Genomic DNA, 17,986 nt, shown 5'->3' with positions numbered 1-17,986 from the left:
GTGAACCAGTAAAACACAATGGCAGGAAACCGCCGCCGTATACGCCTGCAATGGTGCATACACCGTGTGGTTGACAAAAACCTGATAGTACTGGAATCGATATACACCGTCCGTTCATCCGCATCAGACAAATTATTGTTGCGTATGGTACGACTTGAATCGATACACACCGTCCGTTCATCCGTATCAAACAAATTATTGTCGCATATGATACTACTGGAATCAATACACACCGTCCGTCCATCTGTATCTGACAAATTACGTTGCATATCTGTTTCCAGCAGAAATCAATAAATGCTATACATAGCATGTATCCGTAGTTATATTGCGCCGCGCACACGGATATTTCATTTTGGGATAATTCATTTAGTGCATTTCTTTCTTAACATTTATATGAAAGAAAAAGAAGGAAATTTCATCATCAGGCAGGCATCATGTTTTTGGTGTGATTGAACACCCCTTTTCGAAAATACAGGAGCAAGAACGGGGCCAAATTGCAAAATCAACCAGAGGCAGAGGGTGGCATTATTTACCAGTGGCCCCTTGTCCTAACGAGAATTCCCCAAACCCTCCCACTGTTCCTGTTCCTCCTCTCTATAGGCTCTGTGTTCCCATCCATTCTCCCCCGATTCCCCATTCCAGCCAGCCAGCTGCCATCCACCCCCGCCCCCGCCTCCGGCGAGATCCCCGGCGGCAGAGATCTCCCCGACGGTAAGCCCCTTGCCTCTCCCCCCTCCCTCCTCGGAATGAAAGCTCGGCTAAAAATCGCGCCTTTTTCTTTTGCACCGTACAAACCCCAGCGCGCCGTGCCCTAACCCGTCCTTGTTGCTTCTTTTCGCGCAGCGGCGGCGCCGCCATGGCCGCGCAGGCCCCCGAGGGCGAGGGGCCGGCCCCCGCCCGCCCATCGCGCATCCGCGTCATGCGCCCGGAGGTGGAGGAGGTCCTCAAGAGCCCCCGCCGCGGCCGCGCCAAGCTGCACAAGGAGGGCGGCGGCGAGCAGGAGGACGACGCCGGCGCGCGGCCGCGGTACGACTGCCCGTTCCAGGACGAGGAGAAGGAGGGGCAGCAGGGGTTCGCGCCGCCCGACGTGGTGTGGTGCAAGGTGCGGAGCCACCCCTGGTGGCCGGCCCAGGTCTTCGACGCCGCCGACGCCTCCGAGCTCGCGCTCCGGCACGCCAGGCCCGGCGCGCCCCTCGTCGCCTACTTCTGGGACCGGACCTTCGCCTGGATGGACCCCTCCGTGCTGCGCCCCTTCCGCGCCCACTTCCCCCGCCTCGCCGCCCAGAGCACCGTCTCCAGCTACGTCGCCGCCGTCGACGCCGCGCTGCAGGAGGTCACCCGCCGCATCGAGGCCGGCCTCTCCTGCTCCTGCTCCCCGCCCACCGTCGCCAGGAAGCAGCAGATTCAGAACACCGGGATCAGGGAGGGGGCGTACGGCGCCGTGGTGGACGAGGTGTACATGAGGGACTCGTTCCGTGCCAAGCCGTTCGTCGACTACATTTCGGCGCTGGGCAGAAGCCCGCTGGCCGGCGCCGATCGTCTCGACCTTGCCACCGCCATGGCGCAGCTCAGGTCTTTCAACCGGTTGAGGTGTCCAATGGAGCTCCCTGAGTTTGTCATCTACCAGGGGATTGAGGACGTTGCTGCTGCCGTTGCTCCTGAGGCTGAGGCTGAGGCTGAGGCTGATGTGGCAGCAACACAACAGACAAAGAGGAAGAGGACGGAGGAGAAGGGCGGCGGGGATGGCGATGCTCCGGCCAAGGAGAAGAGATCGAGGCATGGTGGTGAGAGCTCATCGCGCAAGAGAGATGCTCCTGCAAAGGAACCAGAAGTGGCCATTGATGTTGAGGACAGCCCTCCTATGCCCAGGGACAGGATCATGGACACCTCCGAAGATGCAGCGGATAAGGGAGAAGCTCCTGCAAACAAAGATGCTGCCATAGTTGAGGACACCCCTATGCCCAGTACCAAGCATAGGAAGTCGAAGAGAGGTAGCAAGACTTCAGCAGAGAAAAAGAAGAAAGACACTTCCAAAGATACAGCAGATAAGGGCGAGTCTCAACCAGAGGCAGAGCCTGCCAAAGAAGATGATGTGAATGGGGACAGCTCTATGCCGAGTGTGGAGGTGACGGATGATACATTGAGCAAGCAAAGGAAGTCGAAGAGAGTTAGCAAGAGTGCAGCAGAGAGCAAGAAGAAAGACACCTCCAAAGACACGGCAGATAAGGGCGAGTCTCTACCAGAGGCAGAGCCTGCAAAAGAAGATGATGTGGATGAGGACAGCTCTATGCCCAGCAGCGGGGCGGCAGATGATACATCGAGCAAGGGAAGGAAGTCAAGGAGAGCTACTAGGAGTTCAGCAAAGACGAAGAAGAACGACACCTCCAAGGACACAGACAAGACAGACTCTGTAACTGAGCCTGCAAAGGAAGTGACTGAGAACGAGGACAGCTCTATGCCCAGTGCAGAGGCGACAGATGATACAGTGAGCAAGGGAAGAAAGTCGAAGAAAAGTAAGGGTTCGGCAAAGACGAAGAAGAGAGATGCAGATAAGAATGAGTCTGTACCAGAGCCTGCAAAAGATGTTGCCGAGAATGAGGACAGCTCTATGCCCAGTGCAGAGGCGATAGATGGTGCATTGAGCAAGGAAACGAATTCCAAGAGCAGTACGAGGTCGGCAAAGAAGAAGAAGAAGAAAGACGCAGGTAAAAAAGAGTCTCTACCAGATCCTGCAAAGGAAGGTGCTGAGAATAAGGACAGCTCTATGCCCAGTGGAGGGGCGACAGATGGTGCATTGAGCAAGGAAACGAATTCCAAGATCAGTACGAGGTCGGCAAAGAAGAAGAAGAAAGAGTCTCTGCCAGAGCCTGCAAAGGAAAAGGCCACTGGTACTGGCAGTTCAACGCCGAGTAGAGTGGCGGCAGATGATACACCGAGCAAGAAAAGGAAGTCCAGTAAGAAGAGTTCAGCCAGTAACAGGATCATAGACACCTCCATGGATGCTGTGGATGGCATGTTGAGTGAGAGAAAATCAGGGCGTAGGCTAAGGTCCAGCCACAAGATTGTAGAGGCTTTGGAGGTTATGAAATGGCCGAGGAAGAAGGATGCTGGTGAAACCACAAAGGTAAAAGATAAAGATGCTGCTTTGCCCAAGGAGAACAATCTAGGGCGTAGAGCGGGTTCTGCACGCCACAAGGATAAAACCACAATCACAAAGGATGGGGATGGACTTAGAGTTTCTCCTCTCAAGAAAAGGTTGCACCTTGATGTACACTCAGCAACAGAGAATGCACCCTTTGCAGTCTCAGAGCTTGGCAGGAAGAAGAAGACGCTTATTGAACTTCTGGCAGAGACAGCTACCCCTAACCCTTCAGCAGGTGGTAAGAGCAAGGCTCGAGCGGAGCGTCCCTTGCCTTCTTCAATCCTGAAACCTGAGGCTACACCGAACACCAGAGGGAAGCGTTCTTTGCCTGCTTCTACTGAGACACCTGAGGATCCAGGCCGCGATAAGGATACAATGAACACCAGAGAGAAGCGTTCTGTGGCCTCATCAACCGAGAAACCTGAGCGTGATACGAGAAGTACAGTGAAGACTAGAGGAAAAAGTTCTTTGCCTTCTTCAGCCGAGGAACCTGAGGACCCAGACCGTGATAAAAATGATACAATGAAGACTAGAGGGAAGCGTTCTTTGCCTGCATCAGCGGAGAAACGTCAGGATCCTGACCGCGGCACAAAGGGTACAGCAAAGACTAGGGGTAAACGCTCTCTGCCTGAATCAACTGAGGATCCTGACCGTGTTACAAAGGGTTCATCAAAGACTAAGGGAAAAGGTTCTCTTCCTGAATCAACTGAGGAACCAGAGGGTCCTGATGACCGTGATATGAAGGATTCAATGCACACCAGGAAACGAAAGAAGCTCGACACATTGGGGGATTTGTCTTCCCAGCCACAGCCTGTTTCTCCCAAGGGTTCCACGAAAGCTCGAGAAGTGAAGCGCAAAGCTGCTGGGCAGAAGTCACAGGCATCACCTGTTGTCAAAGCCAATGGTGGCATATCAGGCGATACGTCTTCCAAGAGGTCCGCAAGGCGCAAAGCTGCTGAACCGAAGCCACAGGAAACCCCTGTTGTCAAAGCTAACGGTGAAGCTTCTCAGACGAGATCGCGTAGGGCCAAAAACAGTGAAGTGACTGTTCCAGACAAGTCTCCACGCTCTGTTAAGCCGGATAAGGGCAAGAAAGGCGCCGTGGCAGAAGGCTCTCCGTCTTGTGGTGAAATGCTGTCACAGCTTTGTGTCGGAGCAAGTGATGCTGAGAAGATGGGGAAGATCGCCCCTGCAAGCGCTAGCTTCTTGACTGATTTCCTGAAGAGCGCTCGTGCCTGTACTTCTGATGTGGAGGAGGCAGCCAACACAGACTGCCGTGCTTCTAGTCCCGATGCTGACGAGGAGATACCTGAGAAGGCAGCAGCAGACAAAGTTTCTAGTCCCAATGCTGACGAAGAGATACCTGAGGAAGCAGCAGCAGACAAAATTTCTAGTCCTCATGCTGTCGAGGAGATACCTGAGAAGGCAACAGACAATGTTTCTAGTCCTCATGCTGACTTGGAGGTGCCTGAGGAGGCAGCAGACAAAGTGTCTAGTCCTCATGCTGACGATGAGGTGATACCTGAGGAGGCAGCAGAGAAAGTTTCTAGTCCCAGTGCCGATGAGGCGATACCCGAGGAGGCAGCAGAGAAAGTTTCTAGTCCCAATGCTGATGAGGTGATGCCCGAGAAGGCAGCAGATGAAGTTTCCAGTGTCCCTGCTAATGAGGCGACACCTGAGAAGGCAGCAGAGAAAGTTTCTAGTCCCAATGCTGATGAGGTGATACCTGAGGAGGCAGCAGAAAAAGCGATACCTGAGGAGGCAGCAGATGAAGTTTCACTTGCCCCTGCCGACGAGGAGACACTTTTGAAGGTAAAAGAGGAAGTTTCTAGTCCCCTTGCTGACGAGGAGACACTTGAGAAGGCAACAACAGAGAATGTTTCTAGTGCCACTGCCGACGAGGAGACACTTGAGACGGCAGCAGCAGAGAAAGTTTCTAGTGCTCCTGCCGACGAGGAGACATCTGAGACGGCAGCAACAGAGAAAGTTTCTAATGCCCCTGCCGGTGAGGAGACACTTGAGAAGGTAAAAGAGGAAGTTTCTAGCCCGCATGCTGATGAGGCGATACCTGAGAAGGCGGCAGAGAAAGTGTCTAGTCCCCATGCTGATGAGGCGACACCTGAGAAGGCAGCAGATGAGGTTTCTAGCCCCCCTGCCGATGTGGAGACACCTGAGAAGGCAACAGAGAAAGTTTGTTGCCCCCCTGCCGACGAGGAGATAGCTGAGAAGCCATCAGACAAAGTGTCTAGTCCTCATGCTGAAGCAGAGATGTCTGAGAAGGCAGCAAAGAGCTCACCTGCTCCATCAGAGCCGCCGGTGGTGTGTGATGATATGAAGGACAATTACTGGTCTGACATTCTCATAAACGTGGAGGAACCGCTGTCTAGTCTGGCAAAGAAGAAGGACAAGGGCAAGATGAGATCAAGCAAGAAGCAGCGGCGTGACGACGAGATGAAGCAAGATGAGATGCTGCTGGCAGAGGCAGAGAACGGGAAGGCGAACGGGGCCGAGGAGGACGTGTCGCTGACGGGCCTGGTGCTGCACTTCAGCAAGCCGGGCGCGGTGCCCTCGCGTGGCGACCTCATCGAGATCTTCAGCCAGTACGGGCCCGTTAGCGAGGCGAGGACGGAGACAGACGAGCACTCCAGCTCGGCCCAGGTGGTGTTCAGGCGGCGCGCGGACGCAGAGGCGGCGTTCGGCGGTGCGGGCAAGATCGTCGCCCTCAGGCCCGGCCTCGACAGCTTCCGCCTCACCGACTTCCCGTGCGCCACGGCCGCGTTCCGGGTTGAGGACGGGCCGAAGCAGGGGTGAACAGGGCTGCTGGAGGTGAAGGAGAGAGGTAATTGGATATGATGATTTATTTATTGCTGCTGCTGCTGCTGCCGCCGTGTAATGATGATGCTTCCCTTCCCTGTGTTTGTTGCATTGAGCTGCATGTGCTGATGCTGTGTTGCTGTGTTTGTTGGTTTCAGGTGAAGAGGAGGAGGTGTTTGTTATTTAGGTGGTGGTAGCTTTCTGGTTGTGTTAAAAGGAGGAGTAAGAAGAGTAAGAGTAAGAAAGCAAGGCTTTGTGGTGGTCTCTTTTTGGAGATGGTGGCATGGCATGCTCCCTGGATGCTGATGCTGATGCTGAGAGGTGTTTGTTATTAAGTACTCCAGTAGTAAGATGTAAAAAGACTATGGCATGGTTGCATGTGAGGATTGGATGCATGTTGGTGTAAAAACCTGGTGACTTTGTTGGTACCTTACCTGAAAGTCTGTCTGTGTTGTCTGGTTGAATTGTGTGGTGAATGAGACTGCTATTGGTTGGTGGTCACTAGTTAACTCTAGTTGTTATTCTTGTTGTTGTGGTTGGTCTAATATGAGAGCAGAGGAGCATTGATGCATCTATGTGCTGGTTAGCTAGCTTTTATATGATGAGGAGGAGTATCTTATTTGGCATGACTAGTAATTTCACTGGTAGTAACTGATAGTGTGATACGCGGCATGCTTTAGGCAGGCTTGGTAGATTTGTCAAGGCTTGTGCTGCAGTGGGATGCATATGCAGTGACCTGCATGGGCATGGGCTGATAAAGCAGCAAAGGCAAGCAGTAGCAGTAGCAGTAGATGCCAACTTTTGAAATGCATGCATGCATTCTTTGCTTGTTTATATTCTTGTAAACTAAACATGCTCATCTATCCATCTATCTATCTATCTTTCTGCTTTAGTATGTATGTATGTATGTATGTATGTATGTATGTATGTATGTATGTGTGTGTGTATTGTATTTTTATTTGCCTTTGGAAAGTAAAGGTAATGTGAAAGGAAGAGAGAAAAAGAAAGGGAGGAAGACAGATGCTTGAGTCAGTTTCAGCCCAGCTTAATTTGAGTGAGAATCACCTTACCTGGCTGTCTGGCTGGCATGATAGCTCATGGATCCCTCAGCTGCAGCTGTAACTGGAGCTGGAGCTCAATCTGATCTCATCTGATGGAGATGGAGATGGATGGATGCTCCAGCTTCAGCATCTTTCTTTTCATGATGCATGCATGCAGCTGGAGCCTAATCTGATTTCATCTCATGGAGGATGGATGGATGGATGGAAAGATCAGATTTTTCTCCTGCTTAGTGGCTAAGAGAGAGTGCAGTTAGTTACAGAGTAGCAGTAAATAGTTGCTGGATGCAGTGACTTGCATGGGCATGGCTGACGAAGAAAAGGCATACCAACTTTGCATGCATTGTTTATATATATTCTTAATAACATGTTCCTTCATTCTCTCTGCTTTACTTACTAGTGTAGTGTAGTATGAATGCATGGTTATTTTCCAACCCGTTTGAAAGGAAAGGAATGCAAAAGAAAGGGAAAGGAGGAGGATGCATGTGCACTGGACTGACAATAATCTGGCATGATGGTTGATCATGGGTCCCTCAGCTGGAGCTGGAGCTGGATCTTCTTTAATCTCATCTTTGTGATGGATGCTCTAGCTGCAGCTGGGCATGAAGAAAAGCTTAATGATCTTTTCGTGATGCATGCAGCTGGATCTTTAATCTCATCATATCTCTGGTAGGGTATCCTAACTGTGCGACTTGACACGATGGTAACAGGAGGCACGGTTTACCTAGGTTTGGGCTCTCACGAAGGAGATAATACCCTACGTCATGCTTGTGTGCATTGCATTGATACTTTAGGTAAAGTACCAAGGGATTGAATATGATCTACGACGAGCCCGACCCTCAGCTTATATATAGCATACCGGGGGTCCCAGGGTTACAAAACTAGGTCGACTACGTTGGTGGAGGTAAAGTCCTTCACGTCTCCGATGTCTTAGTCGAGCGAGATGTAACCACACCCTTTTATTTACTCCCTCTGTTTCATAATGTAAGAGTGTTATTAATCTTAGTGAAGTGTCTCTTATATTATGGGATGGGGACGGTGATATGCTAGAAATGCCATCATTGTTGGGCAAGAGAGTGCATGCAGTTAGCCTGGATACAAATGCATGCATTGGCTACTTGTTGCACAGAGAGGATGGTAGTGTAAAAAGGAAGGTGAGATGAATGGATGCAACAAAAACAAAAGGACGGACGGACGGACGGATTGGGAAAAAGGCACGGAGCGATTCCATGGCAACTTTACAGAGTGAGTGTTGCACATCTCTCTCTCCTCTCCTCTTGTAGCTTAGCTTAGGTTGAGTGAGTGAGTGAGTGGTGGTGTGCTTTACTACTTTGCTTTGTTGCTTTGCTTTGCTTAACAGTGGTGGTGCTGCTCCTCCCTCCCTCCCTCTTCACACTGCACAGCTCTGCTTTCTTCCTCCCTCCACTCTAGAGGAGAGGAGAGGTGCTTCACTTTCCCCATCCCCTCTGTCTGTCTGTCTGTCTGTCTGTTTTACTACTACTCCAGTGGAGTGCTATAATCAATCAATCACCCAGATGGATAGATTGAAGAGGAGGCCATCATCTCCATGTACATCTCTGGGAGGGGCAGGCTACTGATCCACCATAGATAGATAGATATATGCTTACGTAGCAACCAAGCAAGTAAGAAACACCGACGTGACGGCCGGCGACCACTGGTCTGCTCCGATAGGCAGAGCAGCCGGGCGGCTAGCAAGGCCACAATACAATGGCCGCCGAGACTCCTCCAACGCAACACCGCTCCTCCTCTTCCTCTTCATCTTGCTGCTACCTGCACCGGCGGCGGCGGCTTCCTCTTCTTCTTCATCTTGCTCGGCTTTACATCATCTTGTTCTTCTTCTGCTCCTCCTTCCCCGCCGTGTCACGAGCTCAGATGCCTGGTTAGTATCTTCTTCTTCTTCTTCTTCTTCTTCTTCTTCTTCTCCTTCTTCTTCTTCTTCTTCTTCTTCTTCTTCTTCTTCTTCTTCTCTGCTAATTGATCCGTCAGCTACCACTGGATAAATCAGCAGCTTCTGTCTGTATTACATAAGTATTTGCAAACAGCTTCACGCACATGCACTATCATTCATTCATTTAGCCAGTGAGATTTAATCAGGAGTAGCTCGGATGTACTGCATGATGGATGATGTGCCCGTAATTCATCGGTGTTGTGTACTACTGTACGTACGTACTATCATGAAGCTAGTGAGATTTATCTAATCACACTGCATCTCCATGCCAATTCATCAGTAACACCAACCACTGATGTATATTTCATTTCAGTACTACTACTACTACTACTACTTCAATTTGCACTAGTACTGTACCACCAAGTACTGCATGATGGCCTCTAACTATTCATCCATGGATGTTTTGAATCACTCACTATCCTGCTAGTAGATCCATCACCACAGATAATTGATTTAATCTTTTTTTGATGAGGTTAACTAGCTGACTAACTGAAGCTGCCTCCTACAGTATTAATTTAATTTGCTGCAGGCTTCCTCAGCATCGACTGCGGCGGCGCCGCCAACTACACGGACGCCCGGGGCCTGCGCTGGACCTCCGACGCCGGCCTCATCGCCACCGGCACCCCCATCTCCACCCCCAACACCTCCAGCACCGACACCCAGTACGCCACGCTGCGCGCCTTCCCGTCCGACGGCGCCAAGCACTGCTACGCCCTCCCGGTCGCCACCCGCGCGCGCTACCTGCTGCGGGCCACCTTCCTCTACGCCGGCTTCGACGGCGACGACGCCTTCCCGGAGTTCGACCTCTACCTCGGCGCCACCCGCTGGTCTCCCGTCGTCGTCTACGACGGCGCACGCCTCGTCACAAGGGAAGCGGTCGTCCTGGCGCAGTCCTCCACCGTCTCCGTCTGCCTCTCCAACGCCACCACCGGCCGGCCCTTTATATCCACCCTAGAGCTCCGGCCGCTCAACGGGTCGCTGTACCGCACCGACGCGGAGGCCCGCGCCTTCCTCGCCCTCGCCGCCCGCATCAACTTCGGCGCCCCCTCGCCGGATCCCGTCAGGTCTGCCGCTTCTTTCTTTTCCCCCATTTCTTTCCTACTTCTTCTTATCTTGATTTGAACATGTAATCATCTTTCCAGTGTTGCTACTCTTTCTAAAAATCACTGGATTTGAACATGCCAAAAATGGTGAATTTTTTTTACACAGGTAAATTCTGGTCAACCAATTTTATTTAAAAACCAAAATTTGTCAACTCCAGCAAACTAGTGTCTTTTTTGGTCTGTAGATTAATATCCTCCTTCAGATTTGGAGTTCCTTGCTCTTACAAACCATGCCCCAATTGGTCAAGTCATATTTTTGGTTTACCATCAACATCCCCAAAAACACAAAATTGAGACATCTGTCTGTTGCATGATTTTTCCAACCAGGGAGCAAGTAACAAGGGATTTTGACAAAACTGCTAGCCTGAAAAAGAACCCATTTTCCTCCAAAACATCTCTTCAGAATAACAAGCTGGGAAACGTTTTCATAAAGATTTCTTCTCTGGATCAGAGAGCAGAGCAGAGCAGACCAGAGTTTTTACAAAAAAGGGTTGAACCAACAAGGTGGATGTTGGTCTTAGGTTCATAACCAAACAAACTCACCATTTTCCCTTTTAACCACTGTCACAAAACATAATTTATGTCAAGAAACCGGTAAGGTTTCAAACTTTTCCTTGTGAAAACCCAACCAAGGTTCCACCATCAGATTCTGTTTTTCCAAATCCTCTTACAGCACTAAGGCATATCATGGAGGGATTTAATTTCTACGTAACAAGTCACAAGCCTCTGTTTGTAATTATACTTACCCAATTACCATCATGCAGTTGGCTGGGATTCATCCGTAACAGAAACATCAATATTGCCAGGCAGGGAAATATCAGGGTGTTCATCACCAAAAGCAGCGCCGTCTAATTCACGTGCACCAAAATACCTTTTATTTTTCATTTTTTATGTTTCAAGGAATAGATTTAATTCTTATTCTTCTTCTGTTGTTTTGATCATAATCAATTACAGTTCTTACAGTACATGCCCCCAAATGGTGATTTTTTTACTCAAATTGTGGTCAAGCAATTTAACCCAAATTTTATGGAACGCCTAGGCCACCAAAACCACACACACAGAAATATGAGACATCTGTGTGTTAAATAAATGGCATGAATTGCCAACAGAGAGCAAGTAAGAAGGAATTCGAAAAAGGGATAACCTGAAGAAGAAGAACTAATTTTGCTCCACAAGATAGCATTTCTGATCTCTTCCTCGGAGAAAGTTAAACTGATCTCCAAAACGGTTGTACCAACATGGGTATGTTGGGCTTAATTGGGTTCATAACCAAACAAACTCACATTTTTCTTTTCCTTTTTCTTTTTAACCACTGTCTGACAACAGAGTTTATGTCGAGAAACTGACGGCATTTCAAACTTTTCCTTATTAAGACCCAACCAAAGGTTCCACCGGCAGAACCTTCGGCTGGGAGGTGATGTCAAGCATAGTCGACTCTGCTAGAAAATGGGTTGTAAAAAACCAGGAGAAATGTTCTCCTTCCTTGTTTCTTGAAAGCCCACCAAGTCAACCTTGTGTGCAGACAAACAAAATCACATCTACCAGTTTTTCCAGAATCCCAAAAAAAAAAGACCTATCATGGAGGAATATTATTTCCATGTAACAAGTCACAATCCTTTGCCAGTTACCATCAGGCAGTGAGTTGGGGTCCGCCCATAAACTGATTCATGTACAACAAAATCTCTTTCTTCTTCTTTTCTGTTTCAAAGAATAGATTTCCTTTCTTCTAGCTTCTGTTGTTTTGATCATAATCAGTTAACAGTTCTTTAAAAAGTTAATGATTTGATGATCATGGTTAATTCTATGAATGCAGGTATCCTGATGATCCGTACGACCGGATATGGGAATCGGACATGGTCCGGCGGGCCAACTACCTGGTCGACGCGGCGCCCGGCACCGTCAACGTGTCCACCGACAAGCCGGTGTTTGTCGCCACGAGCGAGAGGCCGCCGGAGAAGGTGATGCAGACCGCCGTCGTAGGCACCCTTGGTGAGCTCACCTATCGGCTCAACCTCAACGGCTTTCCGGGGGATGGCTGGGCCTTCAGCTACTTCGCTGAGATCGAGGAGTCCGTCGTCCCCGAGACGCGCAAGTTCAAGCTCTTCATCCCTGGCCTACCTGACGTTAGCAAGGCCACCGTCGACGTCGGTGAGAATGCTCCTGGGAAGCTACGGCTCTACCAGCCGGGCTACTATAACGTGTCACTACCCTTCGTGCTGTCATTCGCGTTCAGAAAGACCAACGACTCGTCCAGGGGACCCATTCTCAACGCATTCGAGATCTACAAGTATGTCGAGATTGAGCCCGGGTCCCCGGACGCACTGGCCATGGCAAGCCTCGCGTCGCGGTACACGTCCTTGGGTGATTGGGCCAACGAAGGCGGCGATCCCTGCTGGCCCTCGCCGTGGTCCTGGGTCAGATGCTCCTCAGAACCACAACTAAGAGTGGTTTCAATGTACGTTCATTCACTTAACTCTCCATTATATCGTTCCCTGATCTTGTGCTAAATGTTTAGTGTATATCTGAACTTTAACAACCTTTAGTTATGAACAGAAATCTTTCAGGGAAGAACTTGACAGGGGGCGTACCTCCGGAACTAGTGGCTTTGTCATTCTTAGCAGAAATGTAACAATTTTCATCATTGCCTTTCTGCTCAAAGAATGTTCTCCTGATTAAACCATGAATTAACACCTCTATTCTATTCCTTCTACACATGTCCTGATAGATCATGAATTTATTTGCAGCCGACTTGATGATAACATGCTGACGGGTCCGATTCCAGACCTCGCCGCCTCTTCGAACCTCTCAATCATGTGAGTCACCTGCCTCATTTCAGATTTTTCACCTCCCACTACCACTGATTGCGTCTTTCTCATGAATGGATAGTTCATTAATTTTCTCACTGAATAAAAATGCAGTCACTTTGAGAACAACCAGCTTACTGGCAGTGTACCTTCATATTTGAGCAGCTTGCCCAAGCTCACCGAGCTGTGAGTCTTTCATCAAACCCTTGCTTAATTTCTGTCCAATTAACTGCAGTTTGCCTGCCATGTTAACACCTAGTCAGTTGTAATACCAAAAATTTGGTCATAACAAAGAGAATAGCATGCCTTTGTGAACTGACTGCCCAATATTATTCTACATATAATGCAGCTATCTTCAGAATAACAAGCTGTCTGGGTATATCCCCAAGGCTCTGAAAAGCAGAGGCATTATTTTCAAGTCGGTATTCTTTCCTTCATACACTATATTAATTAGTATATTATTCCAGCAACGGTTATTTAAATAGCTTGCTGTCAGCTACTAATATTTAAGCTTTCCTCGCTGTAAAATTTTCAGCTATGCTGGCAATATGGACCTGAAGGCAGGGAATCAAGAGAAGCACCACCTGGTAATCATCATATCTGCGCTGCTTGGAGTATCCTTGTTGCTTGCAGTTTCCCTCTGTTGCTACGTGCTGACACGCAAAGCCAACAAGAAGAGCTCACCACCAGAAGGTCGCCTCCTCACATCTTGTTATATTTTTCTTGTAGTGTTTCCTTCTGTGTGCGTGTGAGTGTTGTCAACTCTTGTATAACCTTCACTCATTCTGTGGTCCAGATGACCTTACAAAGGCGGCCCCGCCCGCACACAAGCTGCACAAGTCAGACGCGCCGTCATGCGAAATCGCCACCGAGACTTGCCATCCCTTCAGATTATGCGACCTCGAAGCGGCGACCAAGAATTTTGAGAACAGGATTGGTTCCGGGGGTTTCGGGATAGTGTACTACGGGAAGCTGCCGGACGGAAGGGAGATCGCGGTGAAGGTGCCGACGAATGACTCGTACCAGGGGAAGAAGCAGTTCACGAATGAGGTAGGCTGTTAATTGGTTTGCCAGGAGAATGCTATTATAGCCTTGGATATGGCGGGCGTGCGTGTCAAGTGAGTGATTTTCGACATCTGTTGCTGTTAATTTGTTCAGGTGTCCTTGCTGTCAAGGATACACCACAGGAACCTGGTGGCGTTTCTAGGTTACTGTCATGAAGACGGAAGGAACATCCTGGTGTATGAGTTCATGATGAATGGGACTCTCAAAGAGCATCTCCATGGTAATTTTCCTTTTGTTCCCGTATTTATTGGCTCAAATATAAAAAGAAAGATTTTCTTTAAATCAGACATGATCAAACTGTGTGTTTGCAGGGCGTGACAAACATATTAGCTGGATTCAGCGACTTGAGATTGCAGAGGATTCAGCAAAAGGTTAGTATTCAGTAAATTCAGACATGAGCATACGTTCAGATAGCAGTATATGTTTGAACCTGTAGAAACTGAATTTGGATGCAGGGATCGAGTACCTTCACAGCGGGTGCACGCCGTCGATCATCCACCGGGACATCAAGACGAGCAACATCCTGCTGGACAAGCAGATGCGGGCCAAGGTGTCGGACTTTGGTCTGTCGAAGCTGGTCGCGGAGGAGTCCCACGCGTCCACCAACGTCCGCGGCACGCTGGGCTACCTGGATCCACAGTCAGTGCTCGCTTCTCACCAGCCCTTTTTGACTCTCAGGCCAACTGAACCCAAAACTGCAGACTGCAGTTTCAGCTTGCTTGCAAATGGCAAGGTTTCAGATAGATAGTAACGTATGCATGCGTGCTGCGTCTGTGGAACATGCAGGTACTACATCTCCCAGCAGCTGACGGAGAAGAGCGACGTGTACAGCTTCGGGATCATCCTGCTGGAGCTCATCTCGGGGCGGCCGCCCATCTCGGCCATGACCTTCGGCGACCACTTCCGCAACATCGGGCCATGGGTCAGTCAGCATTTTCTTGAGTCATTCATTCAGTGGTGTGGAAGCAGCTACTGACACACTGAAAACAACAAAATGAAAATGCTTTAGGCCAAGTTCTACTACGAGAGCGGGGACATTGAGGCGGTGGTGGACCCGGCCATCTCCGGGGAGTACCGGGACGTGCACTCGGTGTGGAAGGTGGCGGAGACGGCGGTGCGGTGCATCGACGCGGACGCGAGGAGGCGCCCCTGCATGGCGGAGGTGGTGAAGGAGGTGCAGGAGGCGATTGCGCTGGAGCGTCCCCCGAGCGAGGCGTCGGCGTTGGAGCGGAGGGCGTCGTTCCCGTTCTCGCCGGCGGGGGCTCGGTCGGGCACGGTGCGGTCCCACGACATGATCATGGACAACCTGATGCGGGAGGAGGACGAGTCGTCCTCGTTCCCCAACACTCTCCGCCACCCCGAGCTGCGCTGATCCAAGATGAAGGAAACTTTGGCTTGGAACTGGCTCAAAATATTCTCTCTCTCTTCCCTGGAGTTTTGATGATGATTTGTAATTTGTAAACTAATAACTGGTATAGGAGTAGGGCACTTGGCTATTTATTTTAGACACACACACACACTTTCCAAAAAAAAAGATTTGGTATTTTTTAGAACAAAAAAGTCTCTTTTACGGGTAGAGCAAAAAGGTGTTGATTTTGTATTGGCACGCGGAGTGGATTAGGATTAGGCAGTGTGGAAAAATAAAGATTGTTTTTTTTTTTCTGACGGGCTGAACCCGTGCAGCACCAGAAAGCGTTGAATCGGTTGGGCTTTGGGTGGGCCGAGCGGGGGCAGAGTGGTAAATTCACAGTGAGGGCAGTCGGGGGTCGCGATTAGGGTTCCCACGCGCCGCCGCCGCTAAAAAAACAGACACCTTTCTCGGCTAAGCTAAACCTCACCTCACTCGCTCCACACCTCAGAGCAGAGGATAGATAAACCCAAACCCCTGCGCCTCCATTCGAACCAAACCCGAGCCGCCGCCCGCGGAATCCAAACTTTTTTCCCTCCCTTCCCCGCGCGATCAAGCGATTGCTTGATCAAGCCATCGGAGCAGTAGTGGCCGATCGGCGTAGCGGCAGCGATCGATCCATAGATGTCGCCGGCGGAGATGGTCCAGGTGGAGGCGGCGGCGGATCCTGAGGAGCGCGCCGCCTCCGGCGACCCCAAGGCCTGCGACGACTGCAACACCACCAAGACGCCGCTCTGGCGCGGCGGACCCAACGGACCAAAGGTACGCTCTTTACTTGTTTCCTTCTTCTTTTCCCCTTGTTCGATCTGTCCTGTTGCTGTCGATTCCTCTCCTGTTGCTCGCTTCGCTGCGATCAATGGTTGAATGCCTGATCCGACCTGATTTGAATTGATTTGATTGCAGTCGCTGTGCAACGCTTGCGGGATCCGGTACCGGAAGAGGCGGCGGGTGGCCATGGGGCTCGACCCGGAGGCCAAGCGGAAGCCCAAGAGGGACGACGCCATCAAGGCTGCCGTTGCCGCAGCCGAGGCCGCCCAGGCTTCTAGCAAGGAGGAGGAGGAGGAGGAGGAGGACAAGGCCAAGGCCGGCGAGGAGAAGGCCGGCGAGGAGAAGGCGAGCAAGAAGACTAAGGCGAGGACGACGCACACCGTTGAGCTCCACATGGTGGGCTTTGCCAAGGACGCGGTGCTGAAGCAGCAGCGGCGGCGGCGACAGATGCGGCGGAGGAAGCCGTCGTGCCTGGGCGAGGAGGAGCGGGCCGCCATTCTCCTCATGTCGCTCTCATCAGGCGTAATATACGCCTGATCCATCCTTGATCGATCGATCCCTGATGAATATGAAGAGGTGTTGTTGGCATCAAATCAAATAATCATCTATGCTATGCTATGCTATATGATGATGATGATGTAGTGGTAGATGAGCAACCTACCTACCTACCTACCTGTGTTGGTTGCTGCTGCTTACCGTTGGTTCTTTGGTTCCTAGCTAGCTAGTGAGTACCCTGTGCTGTTAATGTCTGTCCGTCTGTTTGTTTGTTCTAATTATGTACCGTCTGACTTAATCTGCAATGCAAAGTGACAAGGACAAGTCAAGTCAAGAGCTCCCCTCCCCTGTGCTGTGCTGTGCTGTGATCATCCATCACCTTTTGTCATGTTAATCCTGGCTAGTGTTGCTGTCATTTTAATTCTCTTCAGCAGGGCAAAGCAGAGTAGGGCTGGAGTAGAGTGGGGCAGGGGGGTGATGCAAGAGGTGATGATCATCTCATCATTAATTCCATTCCATTCCTGTGAATGTGATTGGGCACTGGAACTGTTGAGGTGTATGAATGTTTGATGATTCACTCATGTTGCAATGATTTTCTTTTCTTTTCATCCCAAAGGAAGGAACCAAAGGAATGAACTTGGAAAGAAAGAAAGAAAGGAGGAGCAGTAAAGTCATTCAGTCAGCCATCGATGCTTCTTCTGCTGCTGTTTAGTCTTTTACTTGCACCAGCAAGCAAGCAAACAAGCAAGGACCAGCAGGATCTTTCTAGCATCGCTAGAAATGCTGGAGATGCAGACTGCAGCAACCAAAAGTGGACAAGAATGTTTCTTCTTCGGGAGCTTGCTTGCTCATCCATACATCAAGCCTGGCTTTTGTCGCAGCAGCAGCACCAACAATCTTCTTTATTTATCTGTGCACTGTTGCTGTTGCATCCAGGCAGATTCAGTGCCTGCCTTCCTCCTCTCATCTGCTGGACTGGACTGCTGTCTGTGAACCCACTTAAACTGTTACCACTATGTAATGAGTAGATTTACATAACTCAACTAGTAGTATGATAAGTACGTACACTACATATTACTTTCTTTCTTTCTTTCTTTCTTTCTTCTACAACAAAGTATGTAGAGACCAATGTCATGTCATGCGATTGATTATAAACATTACCACAGCTTTATATTATTTTCGAAAAAGGATGGTCCTTGTGTGCAAGAATCTGGACATGGCCAGCGGTTTCAGGCATTATTTCTCCTTTTCTTCTGTTTTTCCGGATAAGTTCAGACAGGACTAGTCTGTGGACTCATTATGCTAGACTAATCCAGCAGGCAGCTAAACTGCCTCCGGTCCGGTCCACTAGTTGTGCAAT

The 17,986-nt window shown here is 50.0% G+C and overlaps 2 protein-coding genes across 3 annotated transcripts; both read left to right on the top strand.

Annotated features, from left to right (window-relative positions):
* The first annotated feature begins 568 nt into the window (after positions 1-568).
* LOC123081060 (probable LRR receptor-like serine/threonine-protein kinase At1g67720) lies at positions 569-15,617 on the top strand. Of its 2 annotated transcripts, XM_044504028.1 has the most exons (17): positions 569-711; positions 844-5,949; positions 6,121-6,187; positions 7,688-7,808; positions 9,513-10,047; positions 11,900-12,541; positions 12,640-12,711; positions 12,831-12,899; positions 13,005-13,076; positions 13,240-13,308; positions 13,426-13,583; positions 13,687-13,940; positions 14,049-14,175; positions 14,267-14,326; positions 14,411-14,594; positions 14,742-14,877; positions 14,965-15,617. In XM_044504028.1, the coding sequence occupies exons 2-17, from the start codon at positions 857-859 to the stop codon at positions 15,325-15,327; spliced, it is 8,022 nt and encodes a 2,673-aa protein (XP_044359963.1). In that variant the 5' UTR covers positions 569-711; positions 844-856; the 3' UTR covers positions 15,328-15,617. The 2 variants fall into 2 exon arrangements, with proteins under 2 accessions (XP_044359963.1, XP_044359962.1); XM_044504027.1 differs by lacking the exons at positions 569-711; positions 844-5,949; positions 6,121-6,187; positions 7,688-7,808 and adding an exon at positions 8,339-8,914.
* Positions 15,618-15,749: 132 nt separating this feature from the next.
* LOC123081061 (GATA transcription factor 15) lies at positions 15,750-16,960 on the top strand. Its single transcript, XM_044504029.1, has 2 exons — positions 15,750-16,125; positions 16,267-16,960. The coding sequence occupies exons 1-2, from the start codon at positions 15,988-15,990 to the stop codon at positions 16,666-16,668; spliced, it is 540 nt and encodes a 179-aa protein (XP_044359964.1). The 5' UTR covers positions 15,750-15,987; the 3' UTR covers positions 16,669-16,960.
* Positions 16,961-17,986: the final 1,026 nt, after the last annotated feature.

This window comes from Triticum aestivum, chromosome 3D, assembly GCF_018294505.1.
Source record: "Triticum aestivum cultivar Chinese Spring chromosome 3D, IWGSC CS RefSeq v2.1, whole genome shotgun sequence".
Taxonomy (NCBI): Eukaryota; Viridiplantae; Streptophyta; class Magnoliopsida; order Poales; family Poaceae; genus Triticum; species Triticum aestivum.
This window is presented reverse-complemented; position numbering and strand designations above follow the sequence as displayed.